General features: G+C 46.6%; 10 protein-coding genes across 10 annotated transcripts; 3 read left to right on the top strand and 7 right to left on the bottom strand.

Moving 5' to 3' along the window:
* Positions 1-702: 702 nt before the first annotated feature.
* B0J16DRAFT_325580 (uncharacterized protein) lies at positions 703-1066 on the top strand (the record flags this gene model as incomplete). Its single annotated transcript, XM_046125897.1, has 2 exons — positions 703-827; positions 889-1066. The coding sequence occupies 2 exons, from the start codon at positions 703-705 to the stop codon at positions 1064-1066; spliced, it is 303 nt and encodes a 100-aa protein (XP_045978440.1).
* Positions 1067-1836: 770 nt separating this feature from the next.
* Positions 1837-3629, bottom strand: B0J16DRAFT_406567 (major facilitator superfamily domain-containing protein; the record flags this gene model as incomplete). The annotated part of the gene is made up of 5 exons (XM_046132980.1): positions 1837-2185; positions 2241-2445; positions 2499-2561; positions 2614-3216; positions 3266-3629. The coding sequence occupies 5 exons, from the start codon at positions 3627-3629 to the stop codon at positions 1837-1839; spliced, it is 1584 nt and encodes a 527-aa protein (XP_045978439.1).
* Positions 3630-4857: 1228 nt separating this feature from the next.
* Positions 4858-10588, bottom strand: B0J16DRAFT_325578 (uncharacterized protein; the record flags this gene model as incomplete). The annotated part of the gene is made up of 16 exons (XM_046125896.1): positions 4858-5096; positions 5156-5658; positions 5714-6388; positions 6442-7171; positions 7248-7257; positions 7605-7643; positions 7690-7872; positions 7924-7966; positions 8019-8035; positions 8090-8765; positions 8815-9030; positions 9081-9865; positions 9919-10296; positions 10348-10374; positions 10432-10518; positions 10568-10588. The coding sequence occupies 16 exons, from the start codon at positions 10586-10588 to the stop codon at positions 4858-4860; spliced, it is 4629 nt and encodes a 1542-aa protein (XP_045978438.1).
* Positions 10589-12192: 1604 nt separating this feature from the next.
* On the bottom strand, positions 12193-14443 carry B0J16DRAFT_365569 (cytochrome P450). The gene is made up of 4 exons (XM_046130025.1): positions 13886-14443; positions 13286-13834; positions 12510-13233; positions 12193-12434 (listed from the first exon to the last, which is right to left on the bottom strand). The coding sequence occupies exons 1-3, from the start codon at positions 14366-14368 to the stop codon at positions 12520-12522; spliced, it is 1746 nt and encodes a 581-aa protein (XP_045978437.1). The 5' UTR covers positions 14369-14443; the 3' UTR covers positions 12193-12434; positions 12510-12519.
* A 1116-nt stretch (positions 14444-15559) lies between these two features.
* B0J16DRAFT_406555 (uncharacterized protein) lies at positions 15560-16782 on the bottom strand. Its single transcript, XM_046132979.1, has one exon. It carries the CDS (start codon positions 16768-16770, stop codon positions 15640-15642), a length of 1131 nt encoding a protein of 376 aa, XP_045978436.1. The 5' UTR covers positions 16771-16782; the 3' UTR covers positions 15560-15639.
* A 2118-nt stretch (positions 16783-18900) lies between these two features.
* Positions 18901-19758, bottom strand: B0J16DRAFT_325575 (cutinase; the record flags this gene model as incomplete). Its single annotated transcript, XM_046125895.1, has 3 exons — positions 18901-19082; positions 19137-19254; positions 19315-19758. The coding sequence occupies 3 exons, from the start codon at positions 19756-19758 to the stop codon at positions 18901-18903; spliced, it is 744 nt and encodes a 247-aa protein (XP_045978435.1).
* Positions 19759-20591: 833 nt separating this feature from the next.
* B0J16DRAFT_406554 (uncharacterized protein) lies at positions 20592-22348 on the bottom strand (the record flags this gene model as incomplete). Its single annotated transcript, XM_046132978.1, has 6 exons — positions 20592-20976; positions 21024-21225; positions 21276-21536; positions 21596-21762; positions 21815-22049; positions 22096-22348. 6 exons carry the CDS (start codon positions 22346-22348, stop codon positions 20592-20594), a joined length of 1503 nt encoding a protein of 500 aa, XP_045978434.1.
* Positions 22349-22738: 390 nt separating this feature from the next.
* B0J16DRAFT_406551 (cytochrome b5-like heme/steroid binding domain-containing protein) lies at positions 22739-23261 on the top strand (the record flags this gene model as incomplete). The annotated part of the gene is made up of 1 exon (XM_046132977.1): positions 22739-23261. Exon 1 carries the CDS (start codon positions 22793-22795, stop codon positions 23258-23260), a length of 468 nt encoding a protein of 155 aa, XP_045978433.1. The 5' UTR covers positions 22739-22792.
* A 280-nt stretch (positions 23262-23541) lies between these two features.
* B0J16DRAFT_376616 (uncharacterized protein) lies at positions 23542-25466 on the bottom strand (the record flags this gene model as incomplete). Its single annotated transcript, XM_046130775.1, has 3 exons — positions 23542-24568; positions 24630-24809; positions 24867-25466. The coding sequence occupies 3 exons, from the start codon at positions 25464-25466 to the stop codon at positions 23573-23575; spliced, it is 1776 nt and encodes a 591-aa protein (XP_045978432.1). The 3' UTR covers positions 23542-23572.
* A 432-nt stretch (positions 25467-25898) lies between these two features.
* Positions 25899-26731, top strand: B0J16DRAFT_276615 (GPR1/FUN34/yaaH family-domain-containing protein; the record flags this gene model as incomplete). Its single annotated transcript, XM_046123760.1, has 2 exons — positions 25899-26037; positions 26094-26731. The coding sequence occupies 2 exons, from the start codon at positions 25899-25901 to the stop codon at positions 26729-26731; spliced, it is 777 nt and encodes a 258-aa protein (XP_045978431.1).
* Between the last annotated feature and the right edge of the window lie 577 nt (positions 26732-27308).

The following is a 27308-nucleotide window of genomic DNA, read 5'->3' as shown; positions in this document are numbered from 1 at the left end:
TAACCCTAACCCTACCCGAACCCCTAACCCCCTAACCCTAACCTACCCTAACCCTAACCCTAACCCTAACCCTAACCCTAACCCTAACCCTAACCCTAACCCTAACCCTAACCCTAACCCTAACCCTAACCCTAACCCTAACCCTAACCCTAACCCTAACCCTAATTACTCTCTTTTTAGCAATAGATATAATGTTAGAATATAAAGTAAACTTAGATAAGCTTATATATATATATTATTTCCCTATAATAATTCATTTAGATCTTAAATATATTAGTTAATACATCTTAAGTGTTTATTATAGTTTATAATAGCTTTACTTTACTAATATAACCTTTTTTTTATCTCTTTCTATTTTTTATCTTAAAATTAAATCTTGCAAGTTAGCAGTTAGATCTTAGCTCTTTCTATTATAATAATCTATCTTATTATCTATTGCCTTAAGATTGCATTTTATCTAGTAAGATTTTAGAATTACAAATTAGCTAAATAACCTTCGATATATAACTAATATAGTAAAAGTAATAGTATAAAAAGATAACTATTCTTTTTAGTAATATTTTCTTATTTTATTATTACCTATTAAGTAATACTCTACCCTTCCTAGCGTCTATCCTATTAATAGTACCAAACGAGATCTAGCTTGAGCTTGTATTTAGAATCTGAAAGGCATTCAACAATAGTGGAAGCGTTATCGTGGACATGATCGCTGGTCGGCTGCAGGAAATCACACCAGGAGGCACGTATGAGCGCGTAATTGCATTTTTTGTAGCCGTGAAAGGACTGGAGTTCTGCTTGGATCTCTTCTATAGCATCCTTGACAGAAAGTAAGTTGTCATCTGTTGTAGCACTCAGACTTGTGCATCTTTGCTAACGATCGGCTTGTAGGTACCTTTCAGGTATTCTCACTATGAGCGAGAAGAAACGTATGCAAATCGAACGGGAAGGTAAACTCGGAAAGCCAATAGGGCGCAAGACTGCAAAGGTAGCCACCATCATTGGAGTTTCGCTTGTCTGTGCGATGATTATTATCGCCTGGGTGCTTTTCATCAAGTATTCGATCTAAACAAGAGGAGGCGGGGCAGATATATACACATATGGATGGGACAGTGTTTTCCGTCGATACATTTAGAAGAAAGATCCAGGAGGGGCACCAAATTAGATAATGTGGATCAATTATGTTGGTAGTAAATTATTTAATTGGTCGTATACACCAGCATTTTGGTCTCTCATTCTGTAAAAAGTGACGATACGTCTGTAGCCAAGCTAACAGGTTTGTCCTACACACTATCTGCTGTACCACAGTTGGCCCCTGTGGTCAGCTCATAGTTCTGTCGAAAAATGTCTACGGTTTGAAGGGTGTGTTCCCCTCAAGGAAAAGAAAGGCAGACAAAGGTTACCATTAGTACCTGACGATGCCTGCTGAGTCTACGTGTGAGGCTAGTTGCGACATGGGGGCGCTCTACAAAAGAAACAAACCACTAAACACTCTCAGATACCCACCGATGCTCATTGAATACAGCAACTTGGTTCTTTTTTTTTTCTCTTTCTTTTTTTTCTTACAGGCAGTATAAGAACTGAGAGTTTATTGTAGATGGATGGCTGGTCAAGCTCTCGTGACTTGCTAAAGTATCTCCTGGTTACATCAAGAGAGTGAATTAGTTTAATTTCGGTGACATAACTCTGGTAGTTATCTAAATCTAAAGAACCTCTTTTAACTTATCTTCTTCCATCATCCTGGCTCCCAGTGAGTCATGAGATTCCTTCACACACCCTTGTCCCAGCTCATATATAATAAAGTCATTTACAGCCTCAAAAGTCCGAGTCGCCATCAGTCTAATCGTTGTTTCCCGTAGCAACTCCCCAGAAGTATCCACACCAGCTACCCAAAATCAAGAGTATCAAAGCGGCGAAACAAGCCAGAGACACACGCCTGTTTTTTTCGCCGATCTCATTCGTAAAGACAGCTTTTCTCTCATTAAGCAAGGCTCCTTCTGCGATTCGCTTCTTTCGTGTCCACTGAAGATGTCCGAGGTCCACTGACTTCCACGCCACAACCGCGAGAAGTAACGACACAAGAACAGAGACGCCAGCAAGAATAACATATACAATCGTCACCTTGTCGTAGGAGTTGTTATCTGCGTCCTGAATCTTTCCGGTAATAATTCGAACAATGATGTTCATTCTGGAGGGAGCGTTAGTAATGTGGATCATAAGAGGTGAACAGGGCTAATTCTTACGCATTGTTCATTGTAATTTTGATGGCATAAGCAGATCCAAAGACAGTACTGTCCCACATCGATGTGCGTGTACTATCGATGATCGTAGTAGGGCCAAAGCAATACGCGAAGGCGAAGACGCCGAAAGATGCTGCAGTTCCTTTGACAGCCCCCGAGAAACAAACCAGGAGCATCGAGATGAACATGCCAATTCCGCAAAAGACCACTGTAGAAAGTTAGCAACTCAGTTTGTATGTGACATGCACATTGGTTACATACAGACAGATATGCGACTTCCATAAAGATCAAGAAATACCCCAAGCAGAGGGACAACAAAGAAACCTGGAAGAAACTGTTAGAGTCAAACGTGACAAATGTTGATAAGAGACCATACCTGAGTATTGCAGAACAGAACTATACCATCCTGCTGCAATAGAATTGGCGCCAAATCTTTGTTCAGCAAGTTCTGTAGCATTCTGCAAGAACACGATCGCAGCGCTTGTCTCAAATAGAGAGAACCCCATAACAGCCCAGAATGTCCATGGTAGTTCCAGAACCTTTCGGTACTCAAATTTGCGAGTCTTCTCGGTGAGCTTCTCTCCAGTGGCCGGATCATTAATACCGTGATAGCGACGATTAGCAACCTTAGTGAAGAAATAGAAGACAAAGGTCATAACGTTAGTGAAGATATTCATAAATACCGCAATCCAAAAAGCCCAAGCAAAACCTAGCCTCTTGGCGATGATGTTAGCCGAAGACTTGCCAGCAAAAGCACCAATCTTGCCAACCCCCAATTCAAAGCCCAGAGTCGAGGCGAAACCATTTCCAGGCGCGAACCAAGACGAGAATACTTTGTACTGGGCAACCTGGGTTGCAATATCGCCGAGAGCTCGCACAACTCTGCCGGCCATCATGAACTTATACGATCTAGTCTGGGCTGCTCCAGCTACCAAGATCGATCCAACTGAGTAGAGAAGATTGCCATACAACATCGCGCCTTGTTTCTGGTCAGCGTTAAGTTCTCCCATACTTCTAGAATGACATACCGGCACCACCAATTCTGTCAGTCACGATGCCACTGACAAGCATCAGGGCAGTAACCATGAAGTCCTCGCTAGCCTCCAGAAGGGAGAACTGGGTATTGTTGATATGGAGCTCTTTCTTGATGGTGCTTTTCATGGCTGCAGTCACACCTGAGCTCCATTGCGACCCAAAGCCAATTGCAGTGACAAGGACGATGGAGGCGAGTTTCCAAGTCAATGGTACTGGCTGACGACCGTCATTTTCCGGTTTTGTAGGAAGCTGAGAAGTCTGCGACTCAGACAGAGCTTGCTCCTCCTTGACTGATACATGAGGTGGTACGAGCTTCTCTTCATTGACGAAACTGTCTGTAGGCTGTGGTTGAGCCATGAGTTCGGAGGTTGACATAAAATGGACTCGGTGGGCAAGATCATAACCGAATTAGAAGCTAACACGATAAAGTCGGTTGGGTTGGAGGTCAAAAGACAGTACTCTGTTTGCACTTAATATACCCAAATTCGACCGAAAAAATAGTAATGGTGATTAGTTCTCCACAAGTCCAGTGCTAACCTCAAAAGATGTCAGATCCGTAGTAATCAGATTGATAAGATGTTTATTGCCAGCGTGCGTTAAACTGTCTAAGCCAGAAAGGATTAGTGGCGTTACATTCAAAATCTTCTCACAGTGAGAGGATCCGAGGACTAGAAAACTCATGCCAAAGGATCCACTTTCAAGGTAATTTTTCACTGTGAAGAAGCGTCACGTTCTCTGAACCTTGTCAACTGTGAAAATTCACTACCAAGATCCTAGACTGCGAACTCGGCAAGCTAATTAAAGAACTACTCTACATCTTCTAACTTTGCTGGCTCCGATGCTGGTCTGTTCAAGTGCAACCCCAATACTAGGGACAGTCGTACAGCCGCGCCGCCTAGGATGTACGCCTCATAGCGACGATTGAGCGCCCGAGAATAGAATAAATTTGCCCACTTCATCAGTACATCGATAGCATCAAGTCTAGTGGGAATACTTACGAAGAATAATCGCAACTCAATGACATCAATGCTTGGCCGCTCAACAACGGAAGAAGTAGAGCGCAGAGCTCTCATGAAGTAAGACATGCCGGGGTAAACTCCCTCCCACACGGCCAGTCTTGATGTATGTAACTCGCCGATTGCAAACAAAGCCCAAATAATTGCGATGGAGAGCCTGTTGGCAGAATATGGGCTCAGAGATTCTATGTTGCGTATTATATACTCTAGTTCCTGTGAGATCTGGTTGGCGCACACAATATGGCCGTGATAACTAATGACTTGAGTGCGAAATTGATAAGTAGAGATGCTTGAGAAGGTGTTGGCCAGTGGCAGTCTGTGGCCAAGCAAGAGAGCAACGTGTCATGTAAGATTCACTCCTCATGTGCTACGTATTGATTAACACTATTGATATTGCGCAATTTATTTCTCTGTTCAATGACGATCGATGTCTGGAAGAATTTTAGGCCCTTGTTAGTTCTTCTGTACTAACGAGTGGTGGGGCTGGCGGAACAGCCCATCGGCTTTCGCCAAAAGCCAGAGGCAAATTTAAAGCATAATCGCCGAATGGTAAACATCGCCCAAAAGATTCAGATGATCCCTGCTACTTGCGGAGGTAGCGAAAAGACATCGGAAATTCCAGTTGAGAAGTATCCGTTCAGTCGCGCTAACGCCAAGAGCAATAATGGGGATACCTTGCTTTGATCTCTTACGACATGACGCCATGTCTCAAGCAGTTCTTTTGCTTTGACAGCTGCTTCTGGAGTTGGTGATTGGACAAGAATAACCATATCAAAGCTAGACATTACTGCAAAGCAGATATTAGACCCTATGACCACTGTTAGTAGATCTTCAATATTGGTCGAACGGATAAGCGTGGAGACTCACAGGAATACCAGAACTCATGGAATCGAGCTGGCGATAAATGCTTAACGAGACTTGAGAGGCTAGTAGCCCACGTAAAAGAAGACTGGTGAAGATTTTGAACAATACCATCATGTGCAGCTGAGCCATCAGTAGTGTTTTCTAATGACGGTTCCAGCTCAGTCAAGTCTGGTAAATCCCAAAGGTCATCGGCATTGAGCGACGGAAGCTCCATGCTTACTAGTCCACCGTCGAGGTGATCATTAATAATGAAGGGAGGATCAGCTGAAGGTACGATAGCTCTCAGTAGCGCTCTCCAGACATACGTCACCAGGGTGGCATGTGCGATGAATACTGTCGATGGGTATTTTCCAGTGTTGCTCAGTATCCCATTATTGCTTGCAAACCACGGTGACTCGGGAGCCATGACAGAAGAGCGCCAAGTGTTCAACTGCTCGAATAGAGGTTTCGCTGTGTGCACAGATAATAATAGATCTTCAGAGAGCCTCTGCGAAGCTTTCAGCGAACTGCATTAACAGTGTATTAGCATAATGGTTTGGACCAATACGTTGGATAACTCACTACAAGGAAGACTGTACATTACTAGCAATCGCAGACAGGCGACTCATGTCCCTGAACGGTCTGGTTAAGTCAGCATGCGAAAAGTCCGTGAACGGGACACTTGCAGGGATACTAAAGTCGCCTTCGTCTAACTCTCCCACATCCCACTCGGCATCAGATATGTAAGGCGGTCGGCCCATGAGAAGAGAGAGCCACTTATCCTCAACATACAAAGCCCACCACAAGCGGTGACGAACTTGCTTTTCTTCAGTTGGAATAGCGCACATACGCGTCTCTAGATGAAGTCCAAGGCTGTGAGCGACGCCTACAAGAGATCCTAACCATGACCACTTGAATATATCAGACACTGTGGCATGGGCCTCGCCGTCGGTGGTCTTATGTAAATACAATAGGCCCGCCTGAAGGACAGATAGGCAAGGGCGATAAAGTTCTTCTTGCAAGCTCTCATAAGATATGCGCCACACAGCTTCATATGGGAGGGGATTGTACATATCGACGACAGAAAGATGGTCATCATTGCGGGAAAATGGTATCGATAGTCCATATATCGCACTGAGTAAGTGACAGGGGACATGATCGAGTGCATCGTGTTGGGGTGATGGGTTTGTGAACAATTCTTGGCTGAAATAGGCCGATGAGATGATTGGCAACGTAGGGTAAATGTATATGTAAAATCTTACGTGATTGATCAGAAATAATGTCATGTTGACGGGAGTGGTTTGGCTTACAACTTGATGAGACTTATCCCCCATGATACCGGGATTAGCGAGTTCAATCTATCTCGCAGCGACGTTTCCGTACCAATGCATTCTGCTTGATCCTTATACTTTGGGGTCAAGATGAAGTGCACCGGAATTTTCTGTCGATTCGGAACGCCACCGATATTACGGAATTGCAGACCGTAGAAATTTCTAAGCCCGTACTCGTCAAATTGGCAATGTCGAAGAAGCCACGGATCAGACTCGGAAGACGTGCCCAGAAGTATGCATGTTTTATCATTTCCGCCGTCCAAGGTGTGAGCAAACTGCAATTGCGCTGAGGGAATTGCGCCATCAAGTATAGATCTCGAATGATAGGCGAGGTCGCTGTGGTGGAGAAATCCGGGTGAACCGGTCGCGATTGTCTCCCCAGCATTACTGACAGGTACGGTGTCATTACGACTGTCTGCACTTAATTGAGTCTGATGACCACGATCGGCACTCGGGGATGGTGTCACAATAGACAAAGACATCCTTCTATCCTGTCGTGTTGCAAGGCTTGGTCTTCCTCCATGGAAAGTACATGGCATGTGAGTTTGTTCGCACCGGCGACATGGCGGATTATCGCCTTCAGCTTGACATCTTACTTTTCGCGAGCGGCATTGATCGCAAGGACGACGCCTAGTCCGGAGTCGGTAACTGCGTGAGCCAGGCCCGTCGGAAACGACAGAGTTGTCCATGCTGCGCCTCAGCTTTTGAACTGGATGGATAGTAAACAGAGTCAGTAGAGAGTGAAAATGATTCGAAGAAGAAGGTGTTGAGTCATCGGGCCTAACTGAATATGATCTATTACGTTTAGTAGCATATTATGCTTGTCTGGAATATTTCGGCATCTAATAGCCGAGCCTTTAGTGTGGTCTTATAGAGTTTAGGTAGTCTAATTGCTAATTCGGACACAGCTTACGATCACACTCCTTCCAACAGCCACAACAAATGAACAAAATTGTTGCATACACTTAACTATCAATACTACAATGTTAAGTAAGGTGATTTTCCCAATATTGTTCTATTTAGTGCGCTACTTAAGTCGGCCCTAACTCCATTGACTGCCACTCCCACTTATAATCGTTTTCGGAAAGATCATCTCAGATCTAGTACAAGAATGACTGTCTTGTCAAGGGAAGCGAGCTCACAGGTTTAGATTTGATCTCGTGCCCATCACACGTAACAGCCTAAAGCTAGTTAGTGAATGTTCAAGAACGAAACACGATCACTTACTAAAGTTTCAGGATCTACAGTGATCTTCGGTGTCGCATCATTGTATTTGAGGTCCTTTTTCGTTACGCTCCGACAGTCCTTCACAACTTCAATTTGCTTTTTCAGGTTGTACGAGGGAACATCTCCATCTTGTGATAGACTTGTTTGAGATACAAACATGACGCTGGATTCGGGATGCAAGGCCTGTGGTTGTGGTCAGATTGACGTTCCTGCGTGATGGTAAAAAATACTTACTCCGTACATCGGGCGGGCGATCAACGGTTCTACGTCTGCGACACTGGGAAATATCAATACATATATCAATGCAACATGGCAAAGGGGGATCTTACGCTCCGTTGGGATCACCCTGTTGATGGACGTTAGCAATCGTCAAATTCATCATCCGGAATCAAACACTTACCATTTGTGCAAAGGTAATGAAGCCTTTCTTGAGAACCTGAAAAGGCTTCGTTCCAAACTCAGCAGGTTCCCAAATTACCAGATCGGCCAGCTTTCCGGGCTCAACACTACCAATGACATGGCTGATTCCCTGTGTAATCGCAGGGTTGATCGTGTACTTGCTGATATACCTCTTGACGCGGTAGTTATCTGCACCTGTTCCGTCGTCTTCTGGCAAAGGCCCTCGTTGTAGTTTGTTCTTGTGGGCTGCCTTCCAAGTACAAGTAAGAACTTCGGCAGACCGCCCCATGGCCTGAGAATCTGAGGACATAATGCTGATAGCTCCGAAATCGTGCAAGATATCCTCCGCCGATATTGTCTCTTCCCGAATCCGATTCTTCAAAAAGGACGCATCATCGGGATTGTCTTTCGAAAGTCTATGGCAATTAGCCGCCATATCGATATGCTCGTCGATTGTATTTGTCGTGAAAGGCATAGTGGGAGTTGTGCTGCTGGGCAAAACATTGGAATACTCGACCAGCTTGATCACATCGGGAGCGTGTCCGCCACCTGCACCCTCGACGTGATACACATGGATACTGCGGCCTTTGAAGATAGCGGCTGTATGTTCGAGGAACCCGGCTTCGTTGAGGCCATCAGTGTGGATATGGCACTGGATGTCATGCTCTTGACAGACGCTACACTAGTTAGCTTCATTTGAATTAGAAGGCTCAGAGGGAAGCTTACTTCAGGCAATTGTCGATAGTCGACGGAGTGCATCCAAAGTCCTCGTGCAGCTTGAGTGCAATGACTCCTGCTTTGATCTGATCTTCGAGGCCAACCTTTTCTGAATCGCTTCCTTTTCCGACAAGGCCGAAGTTGAGAGGAAGCTGGTCGCATGCTTGCATCATTTGGCGGATGTATTTCTTGCTCGCCGTTCCATTGACTGCAGTGGAGGAAGTGCTGAATGTGTTAGGGCGTGTAGTGAATAGGCTTGGTGTTGCTGTACTTACCTTGGGCCAGTGCCTCCTCCGAAGAGCGTCGTGATACCTGATGAAATAGCTTCGTGTGCCTGCTGGGGACAAATGTTGTGAACGTGGGTGTCGATCCCACCAGCAGTGACGATCTTCCCTCCCGCATCAATGATATCGGTATTTGACCCAATCAACATACCATCGGACACTCCATCCATAGTAGCAGGGTTGCCTGCCTTGCCAATTGCAGTAATGGCACCATCCTTCACACCAATATCGGCCTTGAAGATGCCTGTCCAATCGATGATGACGGCATTGATAATAGCCAGATCGAGGCATTCAGCATCGGAGCAGCCGCTCGATGCGCCCATGCCATCACGGATTGTCTTGCCACATCCCAAAGTGCACTCGTCGCCGTATACAGTGTGGTCTCTTTCAATTTTGATCCACAGGTCTGTAGAGCCTAGGCGGAGAAGATCTCCGGTGGTTGGACCATATGCCGAGGCATACTTGATCCTATCGATCGTGCAAGGCTCAATGGCCTCGTCAGCGTTTGAGTCTTCGGAAGAATGTCGGTACCCTGCCTGCTTGAGTGACTGCAAGATCTTGTTAACATTCTTGGGGTCAACGGGGCCTTTGCAGAAACCACTTCCGCCTTGAATAGCCCTTGAGCCTCCAATGTTGACTAGAGTGACAGTTTTCGGCTCATTCGGCTCAAAGCGTAGAAACTCTCCCGCTGGGAGATCAAGATGGAATCCGTAAGCCCTGAGGCGGTCGAACTCGAGATCGGGATTTGTTTCCATGAAGTGAAAGTGGGAGCCAACCTGTGAAGCTTGTTAGTTGCAGTCACCGTATGAATTGGAGGCATATTGCTCACATGTACGGCACGAGTACCCTTGTTAATAACAGTCAGTCTTGTACGAATACGTCCTTCGTACAAGGTGATGTCTCCAGACTGGGCGGGTTTGACAGCACCAGGCATAGCCAAAGGGTGAAAGTCTGCCTCATTGACTGGGGGGAACAAGTCATTGTTAGGATCGGGGAGGAAGCTACCGTACAATGCCATCTTCAAATTACCATTGTCGGTGTTAATGGGATTATGAACGGTAATCAGGTGCGTTCCGGTTGCAAGGGTTCCTTCAACCTGCATCTGTTTGAGTGTACCTGCAACTGAAGGAAAGACATGGCGGCGACCAAGGATGTTTTTTCCAAGATTCATGAGTTCCGCAACAGTGTATGATTCATTGTGGATGACCTTGAGTTATTAGTGACTGGTTAAATAAAAGAGTATGAAATCTGCTCATACCTCTTGAAGCACTGTTGAAATTAGGGCCTAGTATGCAGAGTCAGTAATGCACAGTCGGTAAGTCTCACTGTAAAGAATACTCACACTAGACTCAAGATGGTTGAGCTTCTTTCCATGAGCTAGGCGTCTTTGTGCAAGGCGACCTGCCTGGGCAAAAACAAGTTTTTCGACCTATCAAGCGCGTCAGATAAAATCGCATACGAAAATGGGATATGCATACCTCACGAGGCGTATAATGCATCTTGTATAGTTTCGAGGTGATTGACTGTTAATTGAGCTGAACACTTGGGTACTTGTGCTATGTTATTGTAAGCCTTGGTTAATGCAAATGAATGTAGCATCCTTTTCCTTTTTATATTGTATATGACTTTTTGCGACTCCGATTCATGACGGCTTTTTCCATTCATTTACAGCCACTCACTTCATTTCGGCGAATCGAGTTCCACTCGCTACTTGCTTCTTTTTTTAACAGAGCCGCGGGTGGAGCTTGTGGTGGAGAGTTTTCGCCGAAATATTCAGCAACGCAGCGACAGTCCCACTTAAGCTCTCGAACAGTTAGCGAGTGCTTGATAAGATAGAGAGATAAGATAAGGGCACTTGCGGCTGCTGGGACAGACCTCCGAAGCGAATGCGGTCGCCGCCCTCTTCAAATCTTTCTTACACATCCACCTTAAGATACTTCATCTTTCGTGGTGCTTTATTCAATAGTTGGTAAGATTTACAGTGTTGTAAATGAAGGACACGCTTCTCAGAAAAACTTCAACTAGACCAGATAATTGAGTTATTAACTGAGAAGAACTTCCTCAGAGAGTTCCACTGTGTGTTACGTTGTTACTACTCCTACTTTTCCCCTCTGTGTTCATTAATCCGTGAACGATCTTAAAGTCATATTGTGCAATCATTCTCTGATACATCCCGACCCCTGGTAATTGCATGGCTTGAACAATGTTCTAATCCGAAGAGGGAAGGTCATTGTAGGTACGTATAATTTGGATATTTTGTTACGAACCCACTGTTATAACTGTCAGGTGAAACATATAGGGTTACTCTAAAGCTTACTTACAATTCATAAGTGTCCCTTGGGAGTGGAATCCCTGGTTTGTTCTGGAAGTTCATTACTGTCTGGTAACCGATGTCAAAGGCTTCAGAGAGTGTATGAGTAGTCGTCTCTTCTACGCCTACTCTTTCTTATATCCCTGTTGCCTCTTCGGTGACAATGGGAGCATAGCCTCGACATTTCTAAGTAGGTTAATAGTCATGAGCCAGCTTGAAATCATGAGGATATTCCTTGCCCGTGAATTACCAATATAGTACCTCATTTTCTGCGACTCGGCCAGGTTGAAAAGCGTCTCTGCTGCGAAATGGACAAATTATATAATTTCTTCTGGAATGCAGTGGTTCTAAAGCCAAACAATGATATGCGTATGAGTCTCGGAATTTTGAGAACGCCTTTGACATTGTAAAGTGCGGGGATTTGACGACCAAGACTGACTTTGATATAAAAAAGCCCTACCTTAGTGCATGCTTCGTTGATTTACTCAGCCAGTTGGCAACGCTTCTCAATTACTGGACTGTGCAGAGCTGATAGATCAATCCCGTGTATGTGGTCGCAACTTGCTGTTTGAGACACTGCATCATCTCCTTTGTGGACCTGCGCATGAGACGACATAATGGAGACGATACAAGACTTGGACAATAAATTGACAGGGTGAGAATGGGACTTTCAATGGTTGTAAGGGACAGCAGCTGGAGCTCGTCTGTCCCTTGCTCTGTTATCCGTTTGTGTTGAGTATTAAACAGTTCAATAAAAGAGTCTTGTGGTTTTATTAAAAATGGAGCATGCAGCTCCTATCTATTTATGCATTGGCTGTTTAGATATATGTGTTCAGTAATGATTGGTAAAACTCATCACAGGGTTTAATCATCCTATGTATCAGGTAGTACTCCCTCCTTACTATTTATGCAAGTCCTTGTCTACTGCATATTGACGATCCCGTGCACCTCTATGTTGACTACCTGCACCCGTATGCATCGATAGTTTTATACTGAGATTTCCCAATTACTCTCCTAAAATATATATTCAGTATCTATAGAGTAACAGGATTAGCAAAGTGATATAATAGTAGATTAACATAGCTAATCGCTATATAGAATTGACTTACTTATTATTTATTATATAATAACCCTTTGTAGTTCAACAAAGATTTTATCGGGGTTCCTAGTTAAAGAAGACACTGGTTTAGGTGTTGCGAGGTGAGATTGCAATGGCAGCAGCTTGAATGTCCAGATAACAAGAGTGAAGAAGATTTTCATCTCTAGGTATGCCATTCTTCTTCCAAAACAGCCACGAGGACCTAAGCCGAAAGCCTGAACGGGGAAAGCCTGGGAGTCAAAAACAACTTCTTCCTTTCGATCAGCGCTTGTTACCGTTTTCAGCCATCTTTCAGGTATGAATCCCGCAAAATCGTAGTCTTTACCAAAGGGCTCCTTAGGTCGACGAGATCTAACCCATTCGCTACTTCGCTCCTCATCATAATCTATCGGAGGTGATAACACGCTTGGACCATTTGACAGAAAGGCAATTGTCGTCCCCTTTGGAACACGGGCACCAAGAATTTGAGTATCCACTTGGACTTCTCGCAGAGACATACCGAGAGGATAAGCGAGGCGAAGGATCTCTTCAACGACAGCATCGAGATAAGGGACGCGGGTTTGGAGGATCTCTGTCAGCGAAGGGGCGCGGAGTCCAGCTTTGGCTTCAGGATAGGCTTGTTGAAGAGCGTTTCGGAGTTCAGACTGAGCCCTTTGGTCAGCGCTGATGAAGCTCAGGCCCCATCGTATTGCCGAAGAGGTAGTTTCGTGTCCTCCGATTAGATATGTCATTAACTTGGGAAGGTTGCATTAGTATGATGTTTACGGGCTCTGTCATATCACTTACTTCGCTGGTAATGACCTGGGAGTAATAGTCGGGTGCTCTTCCTTCCTTCTTAGCCATAGCCTCCTCTCGAACCGAGATCTCATCCAAAGCGCACTTCATGGCTTCGCCATTTCGTCGTCTCTTGATGCCATTTGCGATTTCTCGCTCTTGCAATTGACTAGCAAGAGCAAAAGCTTTCTTCCACTTGCTCGACAAGTTTCGATACAGAAAATGGAACAATGGCGGCGCAGGCGTTTTGATGACTTTAGCAACACTATCACCGACGATCGCCAGGGCATTCAATTCTTCGTTGAGAGCAACAGGTTTGAACCGAAACTCATCTCCATTCTTGATCGTTGATGGGTCACTGTGTGGCTTGAGTTCCTGTATTTCTTTCACCAGCTGTGTCTTTTCGGTGTCTAGTCCAAAAGCAGTGCAGATAATAATGTCCAATGCAGCGTTGTGAACATCCTTTGCCGCTGAGAAGTAGTTTCCGCCTGCGTATTCAGCTTTGAGAGTCCAAAGTTCAATAAGCCGCGAGAATTTGTCATAAATCTCCGGCGCAGATACCTAGAACAGCATCAGTCTCTCGTCGCAGTTACTCTGTGTTAAGAACTCTACCTCATTGAGGAAGGATGGTGTCATTAAATTTCTCACAAGTTCCTTGTTCTTTTTGAACTGAGGATCTGAGCTCTTCAGCGTGATATGCGCCCCCGGCACAACACAGTGGAAGAGACCGGTACTCGCTGCACCTCGGTCAAATTCTTTCAGACGATGCATGCAGATATCAGAAGCCTCATAGTGATCAGCGACAACAACCCACGGTTTTCCAAAAGGACGGATGAAGACTTGGAAGAGTGGCGAGTTGTGCTTGATTGTCTGTGTTGCGAGCCAGTCGGTCAAGCTTCCATACGCTTTGACGTCTGGAAGATCACCAAAGATGCGATTGGTGGCCGAGAGGTTGTAGGGAATGTCTTCCAAGGGTTGGGGGAGCATCAATCGGTACAGGGTGTAAGAAATACCAGCCAATAGAAGTCCTCCAAGAAGAACTCGAGCGCTGAAGCTGTCAAGCAGCAATGGCAGATCAAGACTGGACGATCTCATGATCAGACTGTTCAATTCCAGGTAGAAAAATGGTTCAATGCGCGACTCGGCCTTTTGGTTGAAGCGGATCTGCTTCTTTTTAATTGAAACCCAGCCGGAGATAAGGCATCTAAGATTCAACATTTTCTAACCCCACTCCTAAAATGGTAAGAAATTAGTTGAGTGGCTTCGAATATTGATACTACAGATGACGCCTCAGTCACATCTGCTCCAATCATGTGTGATAAATTACGAGGGCGGTAACACAGTTGAGTCCCCGCTAGAGCCCCTTCAAAATCTGATGTGAGCCGCCAAGCGGAAAAGCAACGGTTTATCGGTGTGGCATTGACACTGCCGGGACTTCGGGCGGGGCTGCTTACTCTATTCCTGAATTGGGCTCATCTCACAGGATCTAGTACATACAACCTTTGCGATAAGGTAAAAAAGACAAAGAATGCGAACCAAGCAGCCAAGACAGAACTCAAGTTGAACGTGGCGTTCACTAGACTGGGATGCGCGTAAGCAGGTCTCTTGGCCGCTTCACACATCATAAACAAGACTCTGGAGGATATCAAGTTCTATGCCCCTATCAAGACATGTTGTAAATGTCATCAACAGACTATTATGTTCAAGTCTTTAACAGTATAACGGCTGCAGCTGAGAATTTGGGAAAGATAGCTGGGTCTTACAATATTCCTCCACACAACAGACATGGTTGTATGTACCCGCAAATCTGGCGTTGGTATACAGCCTATCACGCAATTTCAGCACGCACACAGGATCTCAAGATGGTAGTCAGTGGGGACAGACGTACCAAACCTCCAAAAAGTCATATTGTCTTCATTTTAGTGCTGCCACGTCTCCTTGCGTCTGCGGCTGTAGCAGTCTTGCATGTCGTACCGAGAACGCCCCCACAGCCACCATCCGAATATGTCATCACTACGTCGTTGCGAGCCGGCGGAAGATGCTGTAACACGCTCAGCTCCTTCCAAAGTTGCAGCAGTGGTGGCGGCGTTGAGTGGGAAGAACAGTGTCTGGGATGACGGCGGATTTGTCCAAGTCGAGAAGCGCTGTGTAGTAGATAACGAGAGCTTAACAGAACATGAAGAGGATTCACGCAGTATAGTGGACTAAATGGACGAAGGTGGGGTAGAGAGGTCGTGCAAAGTACAGAGTACAACAAGGACAAATATCGCCCTGGCATCACTGTTAGGTACGTCGGCAGGCAGTGCCGAGTTGAAATTGCATCCACTTAATTGGAGATTGATCAGGCAGACCGATACTGTGGAGTCTCAATCAGCTGTCAGACGCGTCGTAATATCCTGAACGACAGCGTCCTTTATCTTCTTAACAGACTCATCACTAACTTGGCCTTCCTGAATGAACTTGACAGCCTCTTCCATCGCCCGTATGTCTTCACGTAGTTCCATCAATTCATTATCATATGTGTCCAACAAGTCCTCAGTCGCCGTCTCCTTGAACTTCTCAGCGTCTGTCTCTAGAACTTCAAAACTATGCGTCAAGTCTTTTTGGGATGTTTCAAAAGCAGTACATCGCTCTCGGAGCTCGTCCATGCCTTGACATAGGTCCTTATTCTCTTGCCTCAGTTTCTTATTCTCTGCCTCCAGGGCTTCAATCCTTTTCTCGCCTAGAGCTATTGTGGCTTTCATGGTTTTTAACTCGATCCATACAAGAGCAATATCGTTCTCGCGTTCGGTTTGGCTGTCTTGCCGAGGACGTTTTCGTTTATTCTTATGATCGATCGGTGGAGGTGGCGGCGGAGCCTCGACTTCATCATACGACGGCGGTGGAAGTGATGTATCGACAGTGAGTTTAACAAGCTTGGCTCCTGATCCGCTATACATGCTAGCAAGCTGAAACTGGCTGCTGCGAAATGACTTGAAGAGACCCTCTTGGGCTGCATCGCTGATGGTCTGAAACCCAGAACTGGGAGGTGCCTCACGCGCCTCGACATATATGGAGAAAGTGGTGGCCTGGCAGAGGTCACGCACAGCATCAAGAACTACGCCTGAACGCGCTCGAGCTGGTGAAAGTGGCTCAGAGGCAGCAATAGGAAGGAGAACGTCCAGACAGCGGTTCACGGTGAAATCAAGCTGGAGAGTAACAGAGTCAAATTCCTTCTGTATCGCGTTGGTAACCGCCGGGTTCCTGACGAGGTCTAACGAGACTATGGAGGAGGCACAGGCTCGAAGGGTAATAGATGTGTGGTCGATTCCTTTAAGCTTGACAGGGATGTCGAGTTCGAAGAAAGCGCATGTTTTCTCAAATCGCGTCGTGAGCGTCAAAGAGCTGACTTTGGGGTGGTCGGCACTGGCCAGGACACGCGTCGTGCCTTCTGATGGCCATTCAATTACAGCCTTAGTCGCGTGATGGATGTCGAGACATGGTGGCGAAGACGACATTACTGCAACAGTCAGTACGACAGCCTGCTCGACTTACCAAGGTAGCTGTAGCTGAGCGAGCCAGCCTAGCCGCGACCAGAAGGAGGAACAGCTTCGCTGACAGGCAACCTGTCTGATCTCCAGCGAGCTGCAAGACCAAGCAGGTCCCTTCTACAGACCCCGGTTGTTCCAGCAAAGGAGGCGGACGCGCTCGTTTGATGGGTGCAAGTCGGAATTTTAATGGTCTGTAGCGCGATTCACCGCCTCTTTTGGACGCGATTTAGGCAATGGCTTCAGCCTGCAGAAGGGCATGAGTTAATTGTCAGATGAGTACAATGATGGAAAGACAGTGATGGGAGAGTGAGGAATGAAGAAGGCATTGCAGCAAGGTACGGGGAGCAAGTTGCAAATGTTTAGCGAATCATAGCGTGCAAGGGCGAACGCGCGCAGTGGATGATGATGTAGGTGGAAAAATGGGAAGAGGACAGTCAGGAGATGAGGGATTTTCTTTCGGGTAAATAGTTAGTCCGTATCCTCTTGACTGATGAGGCTGGTGCTAACCGAGACGGAGAAACCTCGCAGCCAATTGATTGATATTGCCTGCCCCACTCTCCTCCCAAGTTGGGAAGGTCGGGTGGTGTTTCGGACCTTGTGTTGTTCAGTTACCCTACTGCTGATTGCGCTCAATGGTAGAAACTGAATATTAACGCGATAAGTAATGAGCTATCACAGAGTCTTGTCAGAAGCTGATCTTCAGCTTTATGCTCGATTTAAGCATTAGTCATGGTGATTTTTTTTATAAACACACTGCCAGGCTTCTCAATCTTATTGGAGTGAAACTCATTTCTTTCCGATTTTACATGTTGATCTGTCAAACATGTTGCAGCCTAAACTTGTTTCCTGGCCCAATTGAACAACACCTAAAATGTAGAGTAGTAATTACGATAAGCGGCCTCTGTAATTGTGATGCAGCTGTTGTAAGCAGCAATTCTAAACTCGGTCAGCTAGCATACGTGATTTGAACAGCAGCTCTACACCGCTGTACTTTATTTCCTAACCTCTTAATACCGTCTTCTCCCCTATTAATCAGAATCTAACTGTCCAAGCATTTTGTCGCTGTTATTTGTGCTGTCTCGTTGGCAGCTACGAGCAATGATGCTCCTGGTCCCCGAGAGGTGGGAGAATTTTGGTCAATTACATGCAACCATGGCGAACCAAACAATATTGTCAGTTCCCACATTCAGAGCATGGCCTCACATCTAGCCACCCAGACGACGTATGACGGCATTCAGAGTTCTTACACGATTCCCCAAAACAACGGGTTCACACTGTACTGGGGAACCGCAGCTATGCAAGTTACGAACAAGTATCTTTTCGACGAAGCGACTGTTGAATTTCGCCATACAGCCGGAGCCCTGGAGGCTATGAGAAATCAATGCCGCGGGAATTATTCTACGTGCATCGGGTCGACTGCCTTGATGAGATCCTCAAACCACAAGAACGTCCTGGTGGTTATTAGAAAGAACTGAAGGGATTCGCAAGCACTCTATACTGGGGGCCCTTTAGTAGGGCAGATATAACAGCGTCCTGCGCTCGCAGATGGGTCGGCGGATTATGTTGATCGGTGAAGCTGGTATTCTAGGAGGGAACCTGTAGGGAGAGGGGCAGGTGGATGATCTTTAGGGATATAAGAGTGAACATATCAATTCAATAGCTTGTCAAGATGCAAAACGTGACGCGAACAATCGTTACCAGGTTAACGAGGTATAAATTGCAACTTTTCTTTACAGAATCAACAATAACAAACTCCCACTTAAACGCCAAATTATATAATTCTATTTACCAACTATTCAATTCCGGTCGATCCCACTTAAGCATTACAATGGTAGACATCAAGATCCCTTAAGCTGACATCACCGGTCCCCTCAAAGGCTGTGCTAACCAGTATCGCGTCCAACAGACCTGGCTGTGGGCGATTTCGGAATGTTGAGTTTACGACTTAATAGTCTTTTTCACCACGTGTATCAAGTTATTACAATTTAGATGATCTAAGCGCTACTATCTGTATTTGTTAGACATCTCTCACGCGTTGCCATAGAGCCATCAATCGAATGTAGGGGTAAACAAGCTAATGTCTCTACTATCAAGTGACTAAACACGGGCGGCAATCCAGTCAGCGGCAGCAGGAGCATCTTGCTGGTATTGGCTGTGCGCAGGAGTGATAATAACACCGCCATCACAGATATTATCCCCAGAGCGACAGAAGACCTTTGTGCGGGCCGAGGGGATGGTGCCGAAAGCCTGTCTCTGCTTTGGGTCACCGAAGGTAACAGCTACACAGATTTAAGTCATTAAATGATTAGGTCGTAGCATATGAAGGTACTTACCACCAGTAACTCGGTTGGTCACAGAGGCAGACAGCATACCGGCAGCGTTGTGCACAAGTTGGGCGCCTTGGCTGTAGCCACTGATGATGATCTTGGTGCTAGGGCACTGACTAGCGGCCTATGGTATTGTTGTTAGCTTTCAATGTTATTTTATTTTTGACATCTGTTCAAGACGTACCCGAGTGATAAGATCAGCCATTGTCCTGCTGCCAGCAGCGTCACCCCCAGCCAGGTATCCAGCAACATTGGCCGCGTAAGTGACACCCTGAACAGCCAGGTTGTTCAGGCCAATGCGAGAGGCGAGGTTGTTGAACAGAACGGGCCCAACGGCAGCCCTGTCTCCCACGTTACCGGCCTGAGTAGTTCCTCGGGCGTAAATTATGGTGACAGGACGGCAAGGTGTCCCGTCGGTGAGCTGGTTGTAGGTCGAACCACTGAACTGTCTGGCCTGAAGAGAGTTGGTGTCAGACTCTTGGCCGTTAAGGTGGCTTTCAAAGTACGCCTCCAGCTCGGTGAGTGGGAAGTCATCATCGAATTTCAAAGCTTCGCCTTTGCTCTCCTCTGCAACCGGGGCAGCGTAGGCAATGGCTGCGAGAGCGATGAGGACTTGAGTGGGCTTCATGATGGATGGCTGTGACTTGAAGGGGTTTTTCTGTGCTTATCTCTGGGGATAGAATCAGTCAGAAGATTGAGGATCGATCCTCCCTCTTATACCTTTGCCGCATCTCGTCGCTTACACCTGGAAATGAATGTCGACGTCGACAGTAGTTTGGCCTTCAAACTCACAATCAGGACCTGAATTCCAGCGAGCCACGATCAGTATTTAACAACCTTCTCTTTTAAGCCATCTAGTCCGTGCTTGCAGTACTATCTGCTGCGCCAATGTAATCACGGGTTGCCAATGCAGGTTAAAATGCGACACACGTGGTCGCGGACTATATCTCGGGACTTTCTCACATCAAGATCTAACTTCTGATAAGCCTTACCTGTCTTGGCCTTCCTAAACGGTTGCTTACACCAATATCCAAATCCATCCAATTACAAGCACTTACCTGAGTAAATAAGTCACAGGGGGGGTTGGAAACTAAACAAGGTAATCGGTGACTTCCCCGCACCCGCCAAGGAATGTTCCTATTTACCTGCCATTTTGAGAAACCATAGCCTAGTGACATGCTGTATATGCCGAAGAATACTCGGAGGGGGATGTTCCTTCCCCTGGAATGTCTAACAGGGTATGATTTATGGGGCGTGACTATTGGAGGAATATTTCTAAATAACAGCAGTGGCCTGGAAACGCGCCAGTTTCTTTAGAATGTAACTTTAAACTAGTATCAAGAGGGACGTAAGACAATTGGCAGTATGGAAGTCCAGCAGTTATGCGAAATTACTTGGAATTGAAAACAAATATCATACAAGTAGGTACACATCCATAGTACACCCCCCAATTTCGTCTACCTAGAATGACTTTTGCACAACCGGGCGCTTCAGTGGGAAGTCTTGAACAAGATGCTGGGGGATGCCAGTTGATAACGCGCCAGAGGTATCCATGATAAACTCTTTCCTTCCAGCCTTATGCACTCGTCCGTTAATTATAATGACATTCAGCTTCTCGTGATCTTGCAGAATTGAGATATCCTGCAGGGGATCGCCGTCCACTAGGATGCAATCTGCGTAATACCCTGGCTGGATCTTCCCAAGTTCATGACTCCTCATTAACAATGCAGCAACTCCTGAAGTCGCAGCGATAATACTCTCGTGAGGGGTGAAACCAAGTAGTTTAACAAAATGTTCGAGATCACGCGCATACGTCCCGTGAGGCGTCCACGCAAAGCCGTAGTCGCTGTGCAAGTTAATACCATAAAGCACAAGAATGGTGCAGTGGCTTACCCTCCTGGTAAAACGACAATTCCTCGTCTGTGCATCTCGCGCAGTCCAGCAACTGCGACATCGAGCTCCCGCTTGTATCCTGCTTTCTCTGCAGTTTCCTGTGTATATCCAAAAGCCTCGGCTTCGTATGTCGTGGCAACCAGCCAGTTGATAGCTGGGACCACGATATATTTTTCTCGCTCGCGTTCCAACATGTCCATGCCTATGGAGTTAACTTAGGATAATAGCAACGCTGATGGACAGCATACACACCTTCGTCATCAATGTAACTGCCGTGGTATATAACATCCACGCCATGCTTCACACACATCTTGACCGAATCTCTAGCTCGAGCATGTGCGCATAGTCGTTTTCCGCGCTTGTGTGCCTCATCGGCGCAGGCTGCCATTTCTTCGTCGTTGAAGTAGCAGTCCTGTGCCGAGCGAATTTTGGTGATCTCCTCGCCCGAGATGCTGAGCTTAATGTTATCGACGCCGATATTCTCGATGTTGTATTTGATCACCTCGCGCATTTCTATCAGGTTAGCCCGGGCGATTAGTTCGTGGGGAAATGCGGCATCATCACCCACTTACCATCTGGACCGTTCGCGAATCGCGTAATACCCGCGACCAATTCGCCTTCAGGCTTGGCGATCTCTCTTGCATTGGCAAGATAACGAGGACCTGGAATATCACCGGCGTTAATTGCGTCTCGAACCACCGCATCCAGACGGTCTTTAGCTGACGCCGCTCCGAAACACCTAGTAATGAGGGTTAAAACTGCCGGCGTAGCAGAATGATGCCAGTACTTACATGGTATATCCCGAGTCAAGAAAGCACTGAGCACTCTTGATTGTCAGGAGAACATGCTCCTCTACCTCGAGCTCTCCGAGTCTGTTGAGGTCACCTCCATTCCAGGTGAAATGAGTATGTCCATCTCCAAGGCCTGACATGAGTGTTCTGCCTCTTCCCTCAAAGACACGAACAGTAGGGTCTTTCTCAAGTTCTTCTCTGTCAGGGACTTGACCAACAGAACTGATCTTTTCACCTATCTTTGGTAAGGTTGCGTTATTCGTTCCTGTTTTACAACGTACCTCGAATTAAGACATCGCCCTTGTACGGCTCACGGCCCGTAGACTCAATAATATTGACATTTTTAAAGAGAATCTTTGACTCCTGGTGAGTTCCTTCGATCTCGTACTTTTTGGGCTGGAGCTTCTTGTCGAGCTTCAAGTTATTGATGAACTCGATATTTTTAGGAAACTTCTGGGTAAAAATTGTCTGTCCCGACCAAGAATCGTGGGGCCCCTGAGGCCACGAAGTCTTGATGGTTTCTCCTTTAGTCATTGTTGAGTGTATGTGAGCTTATGCTTATCGCTGAAAGACATAGGCCTATAGGAGATAAGACGAATTTATACATGCTCCAGGGGGAAGCATAATTATGTACAGAGGAGCGCTTAGCCTAGACACATCTCCGCTCGGGTTCAATGTCAGCTGTGGTAGTCACGGCAATTCGCATCTCCGATTTGGACCAGCCTTCCCCGCGCATCACCGCAATCTCCGTGCGTGGCGTGTCATGGGATGCGGGGGATTGCCACCAAGCCATTTCGGAGGGTTTGGGCTTGGAGTAACCGAGTCCGGGCCGTCGGAGTTAGAGTTTCTGTGTCTTTTCCTTGCCGACACATGTTTCAATCCACTCCGAAGGCTAGAGGTAGGCAGTTCAACAAACAATCACGAACCTTAACACTCCACACCTGTTCCTTTGTTGGCTCAGTTCATCAGTTATTCAACATGTTCTGGTCCAACTCCAAATCTCGCTCGACACAGCCATCCAGCACCGTGTTCCAAGCTACCTGGGACACCAAGGCTGATCTTTCGCCCTCCGTGGAATTTGTTGAAAACTCGATCAACTTAAGCCCATACCAGCCATCGTCAATCACCACTGCAAATAACGCTTTACCTTTCATTGAACCAGAGACAGTCGCGGATGCGTGCCGCAATGGTTACCTATGGGTCATAATAGACGATATCATCTACGACTGCACAGAATTTGTGCACAACCATCCTGGCGGCGCTCGTGTTATCGAATCTTTTCGAGGCAGCAATTGCTCATGGCAGTTCTGGAGATTCCACAGTGAGAAGGATCTGACCGAGTTTGGTAGACCGCTTCGTCTAGGGCGGACTAAAGGAATTGAAAATAAGTTCAAGGAACCCCCGAGATTTGTTGGACTTCGGAAGTTTTGGAATTCAGACTATTAAGCACATAAGAATTTAAAGATACTTTCAGCCCAGATGAGACACCGACGTAATTAAGTCTTGTAGGAGAATATCATCCAACTATAGCCATAAGCCATCAGCCATCCCCGGATCTTTCTGTAGTAGTTCTGCCTGAGACGTTGTGATAATGGATTCTCGCTTGGTAAATAGTCGGCTTCATATGCCTAAATGACAAAACAAACATGTAAGGGGAATTACATGCAACGTCCTGAAAGACCACTCTAGTTCGAGGTGATAGTAATGCATTGCGTAAATTCTAATTTGCTAGGTTTTGCCCACTAATCTTGTATGTAGTTACAGGAACTTCTCCATTGCTTGGGAAACACCATCAACATCCTCAAAAACATGCCAATGTCCGACGTTGTTCAGCACTACAAGCTTTGCATCTTGGATGCGAGACGCATACTTCTCACATAGAGAAGGAGGAGAAACCTTGTCTTCATCGCCAGTAATGATCAAAGTCTTGGCTTGTATCTGCTCAACCATGAGCTCCTGGGTAGCCCCGGCGAGTGCCCAAGTTGCTTTGGCATAAGATTCGGGATCTTGGCCAAGAAGACTGAGTCTAACGGCAGCGATCGCGATGGGGTTAGTCTGTTTGGATTGCGCTGATGTCCCTGCATCCACTACAGCATCCACAACAGATGCCATGCCCGAGCTTCTGACTATAGCCGCACGGGCATACGCACCCTTGGATGCTGCGTCCGGTAGAGGGGATGGAGGGGGTCCGATAAGGACCAACTTGCCGACAAGGCTAGGGTTACTTAACGTGAAGTTGAGGGCTGCCAAACACCCGAGGGAATGGGCAAATAGGGTAGCAGGAGCGGATGAAGTAATATTGGCTGCATCGAAGATGGCTCGGATGTCCTGCGCAAACGAGTCGATACTCAGCTTGCTGAGGGGATGAGTCGGGCTGAGACCATGGCCCTCCAAGTCAAACAAGTGAAGGGTGTTGTTCTCAGATAAGGACAGTTTGGAGATCAAGGGGGTCCAGTAATCCTGAGTGCCACCCAGACCGTGCACGAACACAATATGGTTGCTTCCAGATCCTTTTCTCTGGTAATTGAGATGCTTGCCATTGAGTTTGGTCAGGCCGACACCGGCATCAATGGTCTTGGCCAAGTTGTTGATACGGAATGGGGAGTTGGAAGAAACTCGTTGAACTGTTGGGTTCACAGTTTCTGCCGGTCCAATTTTGTTGGACAAGGTGCCTAGACCCGTGACAGAGACAGAAATCTCGTCGCCAGGCTGGAGAAAGACCGGTGGGTTCTTACCAATGCCAACACCAGCGGGCTTCAAATTACAGTCAACCACGATTCAACCAATATTCGATCAGTGGATGGGACCAACTTACAGTGCCGGTAGCAATGACATCACCAGGCTGCAGTGTTTGACCTTCGGAAATAGTCTTGATCAAGGTGGGGATGGAAAAAATGAGATCTTTGGTAGTAGAGCTTTGCCTAAGCTCACCGTTGACATGGGTCTCGACCTTCAAAACAGATGGAAGGTCGTCTTTCGAAACAGCAATAGGGCCCTGTAAAAGACAATTAGATCATTAATCGTATTCGGGGTTAGCTTTGAATTGACTTACAATGGGGCAGAAGGTATCGGGGGACTTTCCAATGAAGAACTGCTTGTGGTCGCGCTGACGCTCGCGCGCAGTCATATCATTGATGTTGGTGTAGCCCCAGACGTAGTCCCATGCGTCGGCTTCACTAACACGGTACCCTGTCTTGCCAATAATAACACCAATCTCTCCCTCATAATCCAGAGTTTGTGAGAACTCGGGGTGAGGAAGTATAGTTTCCCCATGAGCGATGATGGACGTAGCCCTTTTGGTAAAGATGACCGGATGGCTAGGTCGGTCTGTTTTATCAGAACTGTCAAACCCTGAACTGTTGAACTCTTTGGCGTGCTCCATGTAATTCTTGCCGACAGCCATAACGTCTCGGCCAGAAATGGGCGCCAGGAACTTGACATCGTTGGCCGACAGCGGCTCACCGTCGGGAATGATTTGAGACGCTCCTGCAGCTATGACCTCGTAAAGGTCCCTCACAGTGGTTCCAGAGGTGAAGCTAAGCGGCTGGATGGTGCCATTGGCCAGGTCATAGTGGCCAACACGAGGCAAGCCCGTAGTGGGATGGACGTAGGCAGCATATTGCATAATGTTGGAAGTAGATTGAGATCCCATTCTGGCTCACTGGTTGGATAATGCTTGGTTCAGATTCAGATTAACCTGAATCAGCTGAGTAAATAAATAACAGCTAATGAAATATGCATCGATTACTCTTGTCAAAACGGCTGGCTGTTTGTGCATGCGACAGACGGAGAAGACGGAGATGGCGGTGAAGAGCGGAGAAGGCGGAGATGACGGAGTGCGGGGGAGACAAGGAGACAAGAGCGGACATTTTCGGGTCTCGAATCTTTTTCTGGGGCAGGATGGGAAGTATTCCTGGGGAAACCGCTTGGAATGGATACGATGGAGTTGCTCGCACCATGATGACATGATGTCGAGAGTCCCTTTATCATTAACCCCGTTCCCCCACAATCGGAGACAACTTCCCTGCAGTATCTTGCATCACTAAGAAACCGAATCGACTCCGAACAGCACCCATCCAGCACCATGTCTGACGGTGAAAACAAGCTACGACCGAGCACAACAGCAGGTGGCCATGTTGAGGACCGCGCGCAACCGGCTCTCCCTGTCGTGCATCGGCGCTTTGCCAACCCATCACCACTGGGTCTTCTCTCTTTCGCCACAGGTACCGACCGCACTGAAGCCGCCTTGGCACGACACTCCCCCAGCTAACCCAATAAGGCATCTTTCTCATCTCCAGCTTCGGTGTCCACGCTCGTGGAATCCAGACCCCGAATGTCATGATTGCCGTGCTTATCTTCTTCGGTGGCATCTGTCAGTACATCGTCGGGATTATGGAATTCATCACTGGAAATACCTTTGGCACAGCTGTTTTCATGTCCTACGGCGCCTTCAACATCTCATATAGCATGATATACCTTCCTGGTTCGGGCATTATCGCTGCCTATACGGATGGGTCGGGTGTCTTGAGCCCCGACTTCCAGCAGGCCATCGCCATGTATATATGGGCATGGTTCATCCTAACAGTCATCTATACCATAGCCGCAGTGCGAAGCTCCTGGGTCCTCTTCCTTGATCTTCTGGCATTAGATATTTGCCTTATCTTGCTTGCTGCTGGCAATATGGTAAACAGTACTTCCGTCCTCAACGCAGGTTATGCTTTCGGCTACTTGGTTGCTTTTATGAGCTGTAAGTTATTTTCATTCCAGAACCATGCACTTACTAATCATATTCTCAAGACTGGGCTGGCTGCGCAGGTCTTTTTGCTGGAGGTGTTACTCCATTTGAAGTTCCTACTTTCCCGATGTACAAAGATGCATAAGTTGGACCTGTTGGAAGTGTTGCTACAGGGTCATTAAGCCACTCGACGAGTAATCGAGGCTTTGAATTAAACCAATGGCCAGTACAATTATTCCCTAGGGTGGTAGTTGTTAGTAGCGTAAATGTCACGATATATGATTGCAATAGTTTATTTCTGCTCAAGTACAATATTGCAAACAGACTGGAAGGCAGCAAGTTCTGTACTCCCCGGTATCTGATTGTGGATACATATGAAATAAAATCTGCCTACTGCTTTTGTTAATCCCTGTTGCCAATTTACCCACGGAAAAAAGCATTCAATCCTAACCTGTTATGTACTCGTCACGGTCCCTAAAATTCAGGTGTGAACATCGCAAGGTATAGATAGACTTTTGAGATTCGTGCCACAACTCCAAAGTAAGTGCTCACATACAGGCAGCGGAGACTGTTTATAGTACGCAAGACTTTGACGTTGACGTTGAGTTCAACTCCTTCTACTCAAAATACATCTTCCATGGATCCATGCTCTAAGATCGTTGCCCATCCTTCCCAACCCATGTTAGAAGGAGATAGCCATTGCTGAGGTGCTAGGTTCTCGATGTACTCGTCGAATAGCTCTGCATCATTTCCATGGGA

This window comes from Fusarium flagelliforme (genome assembly GCF_020744385.1).
Source record: "Fusarium flagelliforme strain FIESC 12 MPI-CAGE-AA-0113 chromosome Unknown B0J16scaffold_8, whole genome shotgun sequence".
Taxonomy (NCBI): domain Eukaryota; kingdom Fungi; phylum Ascomycota; class Sordariomycetes; order Hypocreales; family Nectriaceae; genus Fusarium; species Fusarium flagelliforme.
The sequence above is the reverse complement of the archived record's forward strand: the minus strand, read 5'-3'. Positions and strand labels throughout refer to the sequence as shown.

Excerpts from the sequence above, each read along its gene's own strand:
- B0J16DRAFT_406555 (XM_046132979.1), bottom strand. The coding sequence starts at position 16,770 with ATGTCGTCTTCGCCACCATGTCTCGACATCCATCACGCGACTAAGGCT.
- B0J16DRAFT_365569 (XM_046130025.1), bottom strand. The coding sequence starts at position 14,368 with ATGAGATCGTCCAGTCTTGATCTGCCATTGCTGCTTGACAGCTTCAGC. Across the intron at positions 13,835-13,885 it reads CACCATCCTTCCTCAATGAG|GTATCTGCGCCGGAGATTTA; the intron begins GTAGAGTTCTTA and ends ATGCTGTTCTAG. Across the intron at positions 13,234-13,285 it reads CCCAGGTCATTACCAGCGAA|TTAATGACATATCTAATCGG; the intron begins GTAAGTGATATG and ends AACCTTCCCAAG.